This window comes from Sinocyclocheilus anshuiensis, unplaced genomic scaffold, assembly GCF_001515605.1.
Source record: "Sinocyclocheilus anshuiensis isolate Anshui unplaced genomic scaffold, SAMN03320099.WGS_v1.1 scaffold176, whole genome shotgun sequence".
In the NCBI taxonomy this organism is placed as follows: Eukaryota; Metazoa; Chordata; class Actinopteri; order Cypriniformes; family Cyprinidae; genus Sinocyclocheilus; species Sinocyclocheilus anshuiensis.
Genome location: NW_015555723.1, coordinates 552,362 through 566,048, shown reverse-complemented (window position 1 = coordinate 566,048; position 13,687 = coordinate 552,362). Strand labels below are relative to the sequence as shown.

Here is a 13,687-nt window from a genome sequence, read left to right as displayed (position 1 = left end):
AAGCCCAGCCCAGATTTAAAAAGTAACGCAAAAGTAACATAACGCATTACTTTCAATAAAAAGTAACTAAGTAACATAATTAGATACTTTTTTAGGAAGTAACGCAATATTGTAATGCATTACTTTTAAAAGTAACTTTCCCCAACACTGGTTGTAAAGGTTAAAACAATGTTAAGATACTAATAAATAATCGTGTTTCGTTGGACTCGGACTCGGCTGTTTGGGACTCGGACTTGAGTCCAACTCGGCCCATTTTGGACTCAGGACTTGTCTCAGACTCGATTGGTTAAAGACTCGGACTCGACTCAGACTCAACTTGGGTGGACTCAAACCCAACACTACAATTCAGTTCTCACACAAACTCATGCACAAACTCACACAAAATAAACTACAGTGAAAGAGCAAAAAACATGACGCAGTGACTTTCAGCTGCACATAAGTGCACTTTTTAATATTTTAAATCAGCAACAAACAGGGCTGGACTAGGACAAAAAATCGGCCCTGGCATTTTTTGGTCCAGGTGGCCCACCACCCAAATAAAAATTTTGTCGGCCCCTTAAGTGCGTCGGCCCACCAGGAAAATGCCCGGTATGCCCGATTACCAATCCAGCCCTGGCAACAAAATATAGCCAACTCGCAGACCTACAACAACATAAAAGTGCACTTGTAATGCACTTGGCTTTAGTAGTACCTTAATTTTGTGTTCACAAAGATAGACATTAATTTGCTATTGTTTAGAAAGCTCACACAGTCCTCCAGTAATTTTCAGAGTGAGAAGTTGTAGTTGCGTAGCTCTTACAGAGGGCGTCTTCTTAGATAAAGTTTAATGAATGTAGTGCTAAGACTAAAGTTGTTTCCTTTTCTCAGGGTTTTCCAGGGGATATTGGACCACCAGGACAGAATGGTGCTGAGGGCCCAAAGGTGTGCATCTCACTTCTTCAAGTATTTGGTCCCCTTCCCAAAATTAATTGTAATTGGGTCCCATATTGTAAAACGGGGGCGGATATGCTAATTTGTAATACCTTGCAGGGAAATGCAGGAATGAGAGGGATTCCAGGCCCTAAAGGAGTTCCTGGATTTGAGGTAGGATCCCTTCATGCCTAAACCAAACAAGGGTCAGACAGGGACATTTATTCTTTGGTTTAGGAATAAATCCTGAATTAATAGCTGTAAATCTGAATGTACAACTGTATACAGTATCTGCATATATAGTTGTAAACATTGTTTAACATATTTATGTGATAATTATCCTCTGTGTATAGCTGTATGTGTCATTTAAAAAACATAAAATGTTACTTCATGCAACTACATTTGTTGGCATATACAAGGAAGCAATTTATAGTCACAAAAACAACGCGTGTTAGGTCCAGTTGTAAGTATAATTAATAAATATTTGCCTTTGGGTAAAGGCAGACTTATCCATGTTTGAATACATACCAGAAAAAGGCATACATTCTTAGTCAAGATTTTTATGCAAGACCAGTAAAATTCCTTTGTAAACCCATCAAGGCCTGGAGTTTTACCATTATACAGCCATGAGGTAAATAATTTTTCCATAGATAAATAGGTGACACATTAATGCATAAAATAGCTAGATTTGTTTAAATTGTTGCTAAAAAGAAGCATCTATGAGCAAGCTATGCCTGGTGGTACTGAACCAGCACAATGAGGCACAGCTTTAAGAAAATCAAATCAAATGAACAAGACCAGATTAGAGCTATTCTGCGTTACTTGGTGTGGAAAATGACATTTATATGGCAAAGAATAAGCAACAACACATAGCTTATTAGAAGCTTATTAGAATCTAAGATGTCATTGTATTACAGGTGTTTTCAGAGGGCTTTTGCTCATATGCATATCAAAACAAAGATGAAAAATTAAAATCCTAATCAATATAATTTTGTAGATGCTTATTACTTCTAAAATTATAATGATCATGTTTTTAACCACAGGGAGATCAGGGCTCAGTAGGACCACCAGGGGCTTCAGGACTAGAGGTGAGTGCTTTCTTGATACAGCTCTTGGATATCTTTAAGTTAAACTTCAATTAGACATCGCAACATTAGCTTTATAGCCTATTGACACTCTAAGGAACCTCACGGCTCATGACCAGAAGCTTCCTTTAAAGTGGTTGATGCTGGTTCATGTTCTGTTACAATGTACATCTTCACATTTGAAATGCGGTATGATTGCTTATGGTGCTGACAGTGTTTGTGATCAGGCTATTGCTGACATTACACATTGTTCATTTTGCGATTGTGCCATCAGTTTGGTTTTCAAATCATTTTGCTCGATAACTGGTCAACAGTTATCAACAGTTAGCCTTGTTTGATAGTTAATACTGGTAGTTTTCTTGTAATTTTATCATTTTGCTGTGTTACAGTTGAGCATTTAGCGTAATATAGTAATAGGCTTCACACACTCCTGTCAGTTTATGTCACTCAGCAAAGACTTTTATAATGCAAAGATCTTTGCCCACAAAGGGAGTTTTTCCAAGTGAGGGCAGTATGGATAATTTAGCTAATGAGGGGTCAGACATTAGCTAACAGATGACCGGAGGAAATTCATTCAGACTCCAAAATAAACACTTCTCAGTATTGTTCATTAGGTTTGTGAGACTCAAGGTGATGCATCTGTTTGTGAATTATTTAATGAAGCTGCTCTCTCTGGGAGAGCTGATATATTGGTGAATGGAGGAGATTGGTCCCAGGAACAGGAGCTAATGAGACATCAGGGAGTAGATTTAGAGGATTGGGAGTCCAGTACTATGGGTCATTTCTACTTTCTGTTCAGGGCAGACCTGGGAGGAAGGGTTTCTCTGGGAATCCAGGGGAGGATGGAGTGAAGGTAAGAATTCATGACAGCCAATGGCCACTATTTTTCTATTAATAAGTAATCTATTCTTAATGAAAATTTCCACCACATTATTTCATCATCACACCATGTTTAACCCTATAAAGCCTGATTTATGAAATAATTGTCAAAAAAATTTATTTTAATATGTGTTTTTAATGAGTATCATACTTGATACATCAGGCATTTATGGCTCATATGAATATGGAGATCATAAAGACCTCAGTTTTATTCAGAGGCCAAAAATATATACAATTTGGTGGAATTGCTGATATTTGTATGGCCAGAAAGTAAGATGAAATTCTGATAGCTTGTAATGTAAATCAGTGAGATCTTTTATTACAGACTACTTACAAAAATGCATAGAAATATCTCTCTATCTCTCCCAATAATATGTCTTAGTAAGATATATAATTGCTTGGTTTTTGTGATCAAATATCTGGTATTAATATAATGCAATGCAATCCAATGATGATTGAAAGATAGAAGTACATGTTCCTCATATTTGATACTCATATTTCAACATGATTTTTCTAAAAAGTGGTGTATGGATAATTAAGTAAACCAAAGTTGCTTTAGTCCAGCAAGTGTTTATCTTGAAATAGTACTAACAATATAAGTTATTCTTATGTTATTCTTATATTTCACAGCAAAAAGACACATGCACCTTGACCTGAAGGTGGTTTTACAATTATACTAAAAAAAGTAAACTATCAATAAACTATCAGTCAGACAACAGAAGGCATGTAGTAGGTTGTGTAGTAGGTTTTATCTGCAAAGTTTTGATAGTATTGATAATTTCGAGGCTTTAGAAATGTGTGTATAAAATATAATACATTCTGTGATGAAAATTATATATATATATAATTTGTTTTCAATGAATGTTTTGAAGCATTTAAGGACAATTTCATAACTAGCATATTATTTATTCTAAATACAATTAATATTTTTGCACAATGTGCATATTTGACTAACTTACAGCTTGAATGGGATTGACTCACAAATATTTTGTTTATGATATTTGCTTCAGTTTTTCTTGTTCTCACACATCACGTGTCATATTTCATTTGAAGCTCTTCACTGACACTTTTGTCTCCTTGGTAAACAGGTACACTAAATCTGAATAAAACAATTATTGGCAATATAGTCTCATAGTTGAAAAATCACAGTTCATTTGTTCCCAATAATGTGTGAATGAGTCCTCTTTATTAGTGACTATTATATTGTTAATGAACAAATTAACATCTAAGTGAGTTTTTGAATTGTAAATCTTGTCTCTTTGCTGTAGGGAGAGCCTGGATTTCCTGGAAATCCTGGGATGCTTGGTGAGAGGGTAAAGGATTTTTTTATACTTCTTGTATGTTCGTATGCGTTTTAATCTAGAGTTAATAATCTTTGATTTTCTTTTTCCTTATTTATTGTGCACAATAGGGTCTTATTGGTTTTGTCGGACCTGTTGGTGAGGTGGGGTTTCCTGGAGAAAAGGTTAGTAGGTAATTTGCTTTCCCAGCATTCCGCCATGTGTAATCATGTTAAATCCAGGTTAAACTTGGTTCCTGTTGATATATGGCATGTGTTTTAAATCAAACATCAGACATTTATGTTGGTTTTGTATGATGGTCAGTGTTGTCTTTCCTTAGATGTTAGTATGATCTTCTGCTGTGTTGTTTGGCTTAGATGTGTTTCTTTCTCTGCTCTCAGGGAGATCGTGGTGAGATGGGTCTGCCCGGGCCACCTGGAGAAAAGGGAGCGATGGTAAGGAGTAAGTCTGGATCTCGTCTCTGCTCTCAGGGGAACTCTAACACCCACTTTACTTTGAGCAGTCACTATAACTCACACTACTACAATGGTTGGAAAAGTAGTATGTGGGAAAATGCCTCATCAGCCATTTTCCATTCATGAGATAATCAGCTAGACCACTGCAAGAGTCATTTCCCTTTCAATGACATAAGGAAATTGTAGCCATTTGCTGCGTAAAGTGGTCTGGTAACAATGTCAAAGTTGAAATCAAATTCAAGCCACTCCAAAAAAAATCCAAGAGCTACCTTCCAGTCTTTCCAAGAAGGTTTGTCGTCATTTCAGTGTTTTCGATATTTCCTATAACACATACAAATGTCTGTAAGTATTTGTTGCCCATAGCAATCCAAAAAATTGTTTGTATTCATTAACTGAGCGCTTGCCAGCAAACAACATAGGAGCTGTTCTCAGTGTAGTTTGCTACATCATGCTTATAAGAGCTCTTTCTTCTAGGCGGCAAAAAAATTAAATAAATAATAATAATAAATAAATTAGTGTTTTATTTGTTTTCAGGAAAAATGTCTTGCAACAAAATTTATTTACTTGAGAAGCAACACTGCATAAAATAGTAAGGTTGTCATAGTGTGATGAATTTTGTCTAACTGCACTGGAAGATTTTTTTCACATGCTTATAATTTTAAATAAGTGCAATATGTGAACAATCTGCCAGTGCAGCAAGACAAAATAAAATACATTCTTCTCTGAAAGCAAGAAAACAAGTGGAAAATAAATCAGTATTTTATGCAATGTTTTTTTTTTCATCTTGTTGAAAGGATTTTTAGACATTTTAACTGGACAAAAATACCCATTAATAATAGGATTTGTGCAGTTCAATTGGTCAAATTAATTACTCACTAAATGACATAAAAGTAATAGCAAGGTGTTTTTTTTTTTATTGCCACACCACCAAGTTTACTTACAATGGTAAGCTGAAATAAAACAAATACAACAAAATTAATACAAGTAAACTATAAATGTTTTAATGGTATTAGAGATTATTGCTTGTAATAGAGATTATTCTGTAATGATGTGTCTGTGATTTTTGTTTTAGGGACACCCAGGGGCCCCGGGAGAGAGGGGCCCATCTGGACCAGCAGGTACACCAGTAAGTCAATGTTATGTATTCTATATATATAGCAGGTCCTATTTAAGAGATTTCTTGAATGCGAACAGGTGTGGCAGTAATCAGGCCTGGGTGTGGCTAGAGAAATTGAACTCAGGTGTGATAAACCACAATTTTAACAGGGGGGCAAACACTTCTTCACACAGGGCCATGTAGTTTTGGATTTTGTTTTCCCTTAATAATAAAAACCTTCATTTAAAAACTGCATGTTGTGTTTACTTGTGTTATCTTTGACTAATATTTACATTTGTTTGATGATCTGAAACATTAAAGTGTGACAAACATGCAAAAAAATAAGAAATCAGAAAGGGGGCCAACACTTTTTCACACCACTGTATATATATGTAAACTGAATTTATTTATGCCTGGCCAAGAGTCTCTGCACAAAGTAACATCTGAACAGATCACAGCTCTGTTTTGCATCTTAGTTTTCTGTTGTAATTTCCACACTTTGTGCAATCGTCTGGTCTGAAACCTTCTTGGTAAATCCAGAGTACGGAAGCATCATAAAAAGCCAAGTCTGTCTCATTTTATTCAGTAATCAAATGAACATTTTGCCTGTTTACATTCTCTCATTAGAGCTGTCCATGTACATTGATGATACACTCAGACACTAGCGTAATTAGCATCCTACTGAATGAAACTCCATGCACTTCTTTGCTCTGTTCACACAAATGTTGGCGTAATGCAAGCGTTTGGCAGGAAATACCTTTTGGAGGCACTCAGATGACCCTGTGAGGAGGGCAAAAAGTGCAGCGGTGTACAAACATAAACAGCAGCCTTTGAAGGACAGAGCTTTCACCCTGTATTTGTAATCGGATCAAGTGATGTTTGTTTGCCTGCCAGAGACTCTTTGCCGGCTCTAACTGAATTTCTGAGGGAACGATCTCCTGCTGCCTGATTCAGGACTCTGTTCTGTGTTTCCAGGGGCCTCCTGGGTCTAGGGGCCTCAGCGGCACCAGAGGACCCAAAGGCAGAATGGTAAGAACTGATCACTTTGACTATCAGTCATTACATGTGCTTTATAAAAACAAAATGTTCAAGAATTAAAAGTAAGACGTCATTTTAGAAGTAAAACACTATAATGTTCAAGCCAAGCTCATGAGCAGAAGTCTTAATTTCACAACTCTATCCATTAACATATTTTTATAACCTCTCTAGATGATTATCACTGTATACTCAAGATTTTTTTCTCAATGGAAGTGATTCAAGTTCACATAGGCCTGTAATGAGTTTTGCATTGGCATATAGTTCTGTCGTCTTTGGATAGTTTTGCATCCTGATGCAGTGGTTACTGGAAGCTATACTGGGCTATATTTCCTTTATATTTACAGTCAATGACAGTATCATGGCAGAAGAGCTTGACAGATGGTATCTTCACATCAGCTCTGATTACATTACCATTAAAAACGAATTAAAATGATAAAATTACACACCAATTTTACGTTCAAATTTCCTGTATTTTACTTTTATCCCCACAACTTTGAGTAATGATAATGTGTACAGAGCTCAATGACAATACATCAGGAAAAATTTTACTTTACATTAATTATGTTTTTTAAAAAACTATACAAAAAATTATAAGTCCAGCTGCAATACTATAATGATGAAGGACCCACAGGGATCTACTCCAAATCAAAGCAAGCCACGGGAGTTGAGGGCAAACAGAGGACAGATCCCATCAACTGTGGACAAGTGGCAGTGCTCATGAGCAGCATGGACAATTTTGGATTTGCAATTATAGCGAAAGTCAAATTTGAGCTGTTTGGATGTGTGTCATAGTTTATGGGTGTTATTGGTAATGGGAACATTTGGGGGTTGCCAAAGAGTTCAGGAAAGTCCCTAGCTTGGGAATTGGATTATGTCAGTGATGTCAGATTTATGACAATTCTCAGCAGACAAGAACACTCGAACAACTCTTCAAGTCAATATGAATACCATTTGCACCAATTTTACTTCTGTAATGTGACATTTCAAAGTGAAACACAATATCCAATGGGGAAAAAATGCAGGATTGGTTGATTTTATCCTTCAAGAATTGATTGAATTGTGAAAAGTGGCCATACCTAATTGGCTTTAGGTTAACCTTATCCAATAGCTTGCACAGCCTACATGAAAAGAGGACTTTGTTATTATTATATTTTAGTTCTTTCTTTCTATTTCTTTGTAATAACCTGCATTGATAAATTGTTCACAGCAAGGCCAGGAACATGCATTAGGAAAGTTAATAGGGTCCACTGTGATTTCATGTGGACTTTTGCATTGAAGCTTCACTCTTAATGAATTTCACACAAGTTCAAATTGTATGTTTTAATACACTCTAATAGCTTGCTAGATTCCCATCAGAAATTTCAGCACTCATAACTGTCCTTCCTCACATCACAAAAACACATTTCATAAACTAAATTCACCATTATAGATGAAACATTAATCCTTCAACAAACAAAAGATGAACGGCAGTTGGGACTGAATTACCACTGATGGAGAACGTGGAGGTCTGGGATTTGAGACTCATCATTTTCTAAATGCTCAGTGCTTTTAGTTCCCATAGACATATCCATTTATCTCACTACTTTTTAGAGGCCAATTACTTGTGCAGTTTATTGAGAAATATAAAGTCTTCTCACCTCTCAGACAAATTAAAAACAGCTGATATTGATGATAAAGTTAAAAGTTCACTGGACGTGCTGTGAGATCAACTCAAAATTTTAAATCTTATGATGCATTCAAGTCCTCCTAGAAAGTTTGTATTTGTGGGTTGGGAAGTTGTAATTGACCCTTCGGCTGGAGTTTGATTGACAGGCGATCTGACCAATCATAACGCAGAATGATGATAAAGTTAAAAGTTCACTGGACGTGCTGTGAGATCAACTCAAAATTTTAAATCTTATGATGCATTCAAGTCCTCCTAGAAAGTTTGTATTTGTGGGTTGGGAAGTTGTAATTGACCCTTCGGCTGGAGTTTGATTGACAGGCGATCTGACCAATCATAACGCAGAATCTGCCATTTAGTCCGACAAACAAACCAGACAGGAGAGTAAATTAACGTCGGTGGACTTGAACTTGAAAAATGGTGTGTATTGACCTCTTTCTGCGGTTGAAATAAGATACCTTCTGATGTTCATTCATGTTTATTTCGTGCTATAACTAGTAAAGAGGAAGAGATGATCGGTTCACATGCCGCTTAAACTGAGGCGCTACAGCGATTACACATTAAAGAGCCACAAAATGGTATTTATTGTTTGAATTTCTTGTAAAATTACAAAATTTGAGAGCTGAGACTCTGTTTCATACCAAAAGTAACCTGCTCTGTCTTGTCTGTCGGCATGTTGTCAGTGTCCTCTTTGCTCTGCAATGTATTTTTCCACTGCGTGAGAATATGATGTGTGGTGTGAGAGCACCACACATGGCTTATGAAAGAATGCACATCAGGTGTGTTTTTACTTTGTTTTTATTGTCGTATTCTGAATGTGCAGCTTAGTTTCATTGTAAATGCAGCTAGTTTTATCGTAAATAAAAATGGTTGAGCATCCCGATTAGCTCAACACAGCAACATTGACTACCAATAATGTGATTTTTAGTGATTTCAGCTTTCTAACCAATGGTAGACTAGAGAATGTTCAGGAAACCAGACATAATTTTTACAGTTCAATTTGGTGATGCTAGTGGGACAAAAAATACTCTCTTTACCATTTATTAAAAAACGTATTAAGTTTTACAGAAACAGAACAGTAACAGATGGAAAATTTTTGGGGTATATAGAATGCTACTCAAAAATGCTACTCAAATTCAACTGAAGTTTTGTTGAAAATCTTCAGACCGTTGTCATTGAAACAAGATGTTATTCATAATTAGGATTCAGAAAGATCTCTTAAGGAGGTTTTATTTTTACCCCCCTTTTATGATTTGAAGTTTCTGTCCAGGCCTGATTCCAATCAGTTCAAATGTTGTCATTAACCCCTGAAAGGTCAAAGGTTTCCTGAATGACGTCAGATCACGAGAACAGAGACAGCAGTGTTGCACTGGCCCTCAAAAGAGAGTGCTGTCAGAGGAGCACCACATGTCTGTTCTTCAGCAGGAGCCACAGTGGTTGCAGCCATCATATTATCCCCATTGATCACTGTTTCCACCTTCCAGACAAAGAAATCCGTCAAAGTCAGAGATCACCCAGCTGTGGCTTTACATCTTTCATAAGGCTTATGAATCATCACAATGGAAATATAATGGTCGCTTTCCATTTTACTGTAGCTGAACTTGCATGATGTGAAAGGCTAATGTTTCACAGAGCTCTTTAAAGCTGCATTCATTCAGGTTTTTCCCCTGGTGAGCTGGAGATTTGGCTCGTTCAAGACCAGAAGTCATGCAGATTACTTTGAACGAGTTGTCTATATGTCATCTGGGTTTGTCAACCTTTGACTAAATGCCATACTGTATATCTGCTAGTGACACTAGGTGACATTATTAACTTGTTCCTTTGACCCAGTCTATCACAGCTTATACCTCAGAATGTCTTTATTTGTACAAGTGTGCCCTCTGCTGTTCAGTTAATTGTTTTTTTTTTACACCCGTATGTGTCTGCTCCTCAATGCCAGTCCGAACTCTCTATATTTTATACAGGGTGCGAGGGGCCCAGATGGACCAGTCGGAGAGAAAGGAGTGATGGGAATGAAGGTGAAATGTTCAGCAATGATTCTTGTGGATCTAAGTTACTGCATAATATCGTAATTAGATGATACTGATTAGAACATATTCTTAAACTATAATTATTAATAGTCACCTTTTTGGACTAAAGACATGGAGGTGCACATTTCAAAAACTGACTCACTCATAAACCTGTAGTTTTATTTTATTACATTACTGTTTCCTTGTTTTCACTATTGTCCATATTTGACCCAACATTGGGTTGAAACAACCCAGCATTTTTTAGAGTGTAAGCTCAATTAGAGCTGTATGTGACTAATTTGATATTGACCTTTACTGGCAGCTTACTATTGATATCTTGAAACATTTAGCTTAGTAATTGTTTGCAATTTTATTCTCATGAGATGTCAATAACTTCAAAAAGTATATCTGGCTGTGCGTGAATGGTGCATGTTGAAAGCAGCATTGTAATGCTATGCTATGTTTCATATGCTAAGTTAGATGAAGTACTTGACTCCTCCATGCTGGCATGCACTGTTTTTCCCTACCACAGAACAAAACAACATATGAAACCCATCTAAATTGTCAGCACAACATTTTTATCAACCTTACAATGCTGGAAACAGGGTGCATTGAAGTTTTATCCCAAAATGTTTCCAAAACGCTTGGTTTTGGTTTTGATCAAACAGAATGAAGAATAATTTGATTTGGTTGTTGCAATGGAAAATAGTTAGTGACTGTTTTGGGTTCTGTCCCCTTTCTGCAGGGTCCTGAAGGTCCCCCGGGAAAACAAGGTTTCAATGGACTAATGGTAAGATTACAGACTTTATTTATTTGTTTAAGTTCTGACACTGTCAGAAAAAAAAGTGCAACAGCTGTACCTTTAGGTACAAAGGTGTTCCTTTGCTGTTGTGCCCCTAAAGGTACAGTTTTTGCAACAAAAAAATTCTGAGAGTGAAATGTCTTCTGATGTGTACTTGAAACAGTCAATTTGATATCACTGTAGACTGGACAAAGTTGAGGAGTTTGAGGTCAGCTGATGCTCAGGTCTTCAGAAAGTGCTAAGAATGTATGCCTTATATTGGCATTTCACTCATCATGTTAAGATGCGTTGTCTTCTGATTCAGTACTTATATACGATTAACCTACTGAACTGATCATGAAAGATCAACAAAACATTTCACAGACAATGTATTTTAGCTGACAGTTATCTTATAGGATAGATGGTCATTTAGATAACAGGCAGTTAAGTGTGTTTCTTCTGTAGCACTGAGATTATCTCTTGTATAATAGGGTCAAATTGGTGAAACTGGTGAAACAGGACCAACTGGATTTCCAGTGAGTAACTGATCATTTGACAAACATTTTCAACAGTTAAATGTCCACAAAAACTGGTTTGGAAAAATATATGTCCATTTTCTAGGGTGTTCAAGGACCAACTGGACCTCCTGGAGCAAAGGGCATCTTAGGAGAACCTGTAAGTACATCATTCATATATATATAATGAATGAGGACATGGACTGTCAAGCTCCAAAACAACAAAAATGCACCATAAAATCTTCATAAAGCAGTCCTTCTATTTCAAGTCTTTTGAAACAGACTGCCTTTAAGCCTTTAAACACTATGTTCCCCTCCGCTGTTCAGATCAATTTAAAAATGGTACCTTTACACGTGACATATCAGGTTTGATGATGTCATTGTGATGTGACAACTAATGGCAGCATTTATTCTTGAGTAAAACAGGATTTTAGGAAAAACAGGACTTGATTTTATCCATCTGGAATTGAGTGATTTGTGATAAGTTACTGTTCCGGACCAGAATAGATATTTGGCTATGGGTTAATTTTATTCGATGGTCCAGAAAGTCATCTCAGACGTGTAACAAGTAGGTTGACGAAAGAAACAGTTTTGGTGCCTATTGACTTCCATTGTTTGGACAAAAACACTCAGACGTTTCTCAGAATATCTTCTTTTGTTTTTTGTATTTCTTTCAGAAGACAGAATGTCATAATTAAACAAAACTATAAAATCATGTCAAACTTTGCTTGAACACTACAGAGACGATGTGCCAACCCACATGGCGATGCTAAAAATCAGGTTAACATACACTACTGTCCAAAAGTTTGCGGAGTCAGTAACATTTTTCAACATGTTTTTTAAAGATCACCAAGGTTGCAATTATTAGATCAAAATACAGTAAAAACCATAATATTGTGAAATATTATAACTCTTGCTATGTTCATATATTTTAAAATGTAATTTATTCCTGTGATTCTTGTGATGTGACTCCAGTCTTCAGTGTCACATGATCCTTGAAATGAATCATTTTAATATGCTGATTTGGTGCTCAATAAACATTATTACACTGCTTACTCAAGTGTGGAAACCACAACAAAGTGTTTTTTTTCTGCAGGTTTCTTTGATGAACAAAAACAACAGCATTTATTTGAAATAGAATGTTTTGTAACATTATAAATTACTGCCATTTTTATCAGTTTAATGTTAAATCTTACTGACCCCAAGTTTTTGAACAGTAGTGTTCAGATTTCTATCGTTTCAGTAGCTGACATCACAGTCAGTGAAAATGTTTTCTGTTTCTTAATAGGGTCCTCAAGGGCCACCAGGAGTATTAGGTCCTTTGGGTGAGATTGGAGCAGTGGTAAGACTCTTGACATAATCGTCAGATATGTGTTGATATGTTTCATATTGTGCTTCCAGCATTATTAGAGCAGTTCTCTATATTTCCAGCACTTTATTTATTATTTCCTATTGTACCCCTCTGCCCTACTCTGCTAACTGGTTTTTAAAGAAACAATTATCATTGTGCCCTTATTTAGCCAATGCCAGATTAGTTGTGGTTCCTGTATTCAATTACAATGTCCTCAGGTGGCACTAGAAAACACTTAGATTGGCTTTGTTAAAGGGGTCATATGATGCTTTTTTAAAGATCATTATTTTGTGTATTTGGTGTAACAGAGTATGTTGACATGCTTTAATGTTCAAAAAACACATTATTTTTCAAATACTGTACATTATTGTAGGTCCTCTATGCCCCGCCTCTCTCAAACGCTTTGTTTTCTACAAAGTCCCTCCTTCCGACAAGCGCAGTCTGCTCTGATTGGCCAGCTGACCCAGTGCATTGTGATTGGCCGAACACCGCAAGCACTCGTCGGAAATGTAACGCCCCTTACCATAATCGCGAGCTTCATCTTTCAAAATAAATGTAAAGACAGTAAATAATGTCATTAGTTTTACCATCAGTTCAAGCCCGAA

The 13,687-nt window shown here is 36.4% G+C and overlaps 1 protein-coding gene across 1 annotated transcript in view; it reads left to right on the top strand.

Moving 5' to 3' along the window:
• The window catches only part of LOC107672548 (collagen alpha-1(XXVII) chain B-like), a 116,232-nt gene that overhangs the window by 74,572 nt on the left and 27,973 nt on the right, over nucleotides 1-13,687 (top strand). The window contains exons 20-33 of the mRNA XM_016465779.1: nucleotides 868-921; nucleotides 1,030-1,083; nucleotides 1,953-1,997; nucleotides 2,794-2,847; nucleotides 4,142-4,186; nucleotides 4,285-4,338; nucleotides 4,555-4,608; nucleotides 5,702-5,755; nucleotides 6,701-6,754; nucleotides 10,391-10,444; nucleotides 11,181-11,225; nucleotides 11,708-11,752; nucleotides 11,838-11,891; nucleotides 13,020-13,073. Coding sequence (XP_016321265.1) covers nucleotides 868-921; nucleotides 1,030-1,083; nucleotides 1,953-1,997; nucleotides 2,794-2,847; nucleotides 4,142-4,186; nucleotides 4,285-4,338; nucleotides 4,555-4,608; nucleotides 5,702-5,755; nucleotides 6,701-6,754; nucleotides 10,391-10,444; nucleotides 11,181-11,225; nucleotides 11,708-11,752; nucleotides 11,838-11,891; nucleotides 13,020-13,073 — 720 coding nt within the window. The remainder of the gene's footprint in view (nucleotides 1-867; nucleotides 922-1,029; nucleotides 1,084-1,952; nucleotides 1,998-2,793; nucleotides 2,848-4,141; nucleotides 4,187-4,284; nucleotides 4,339-4,554; nucleotides 4,609-5,701; nucleotides 5,756-6,700; nucleotides 6,755-10,390; nucleotides 10,445-11,180; nucleotides 11,226-11,707; nucleotides 11,753-11,837; nucleotides 11,892-13,019; nucleotides 13,074-13,687) is intronic.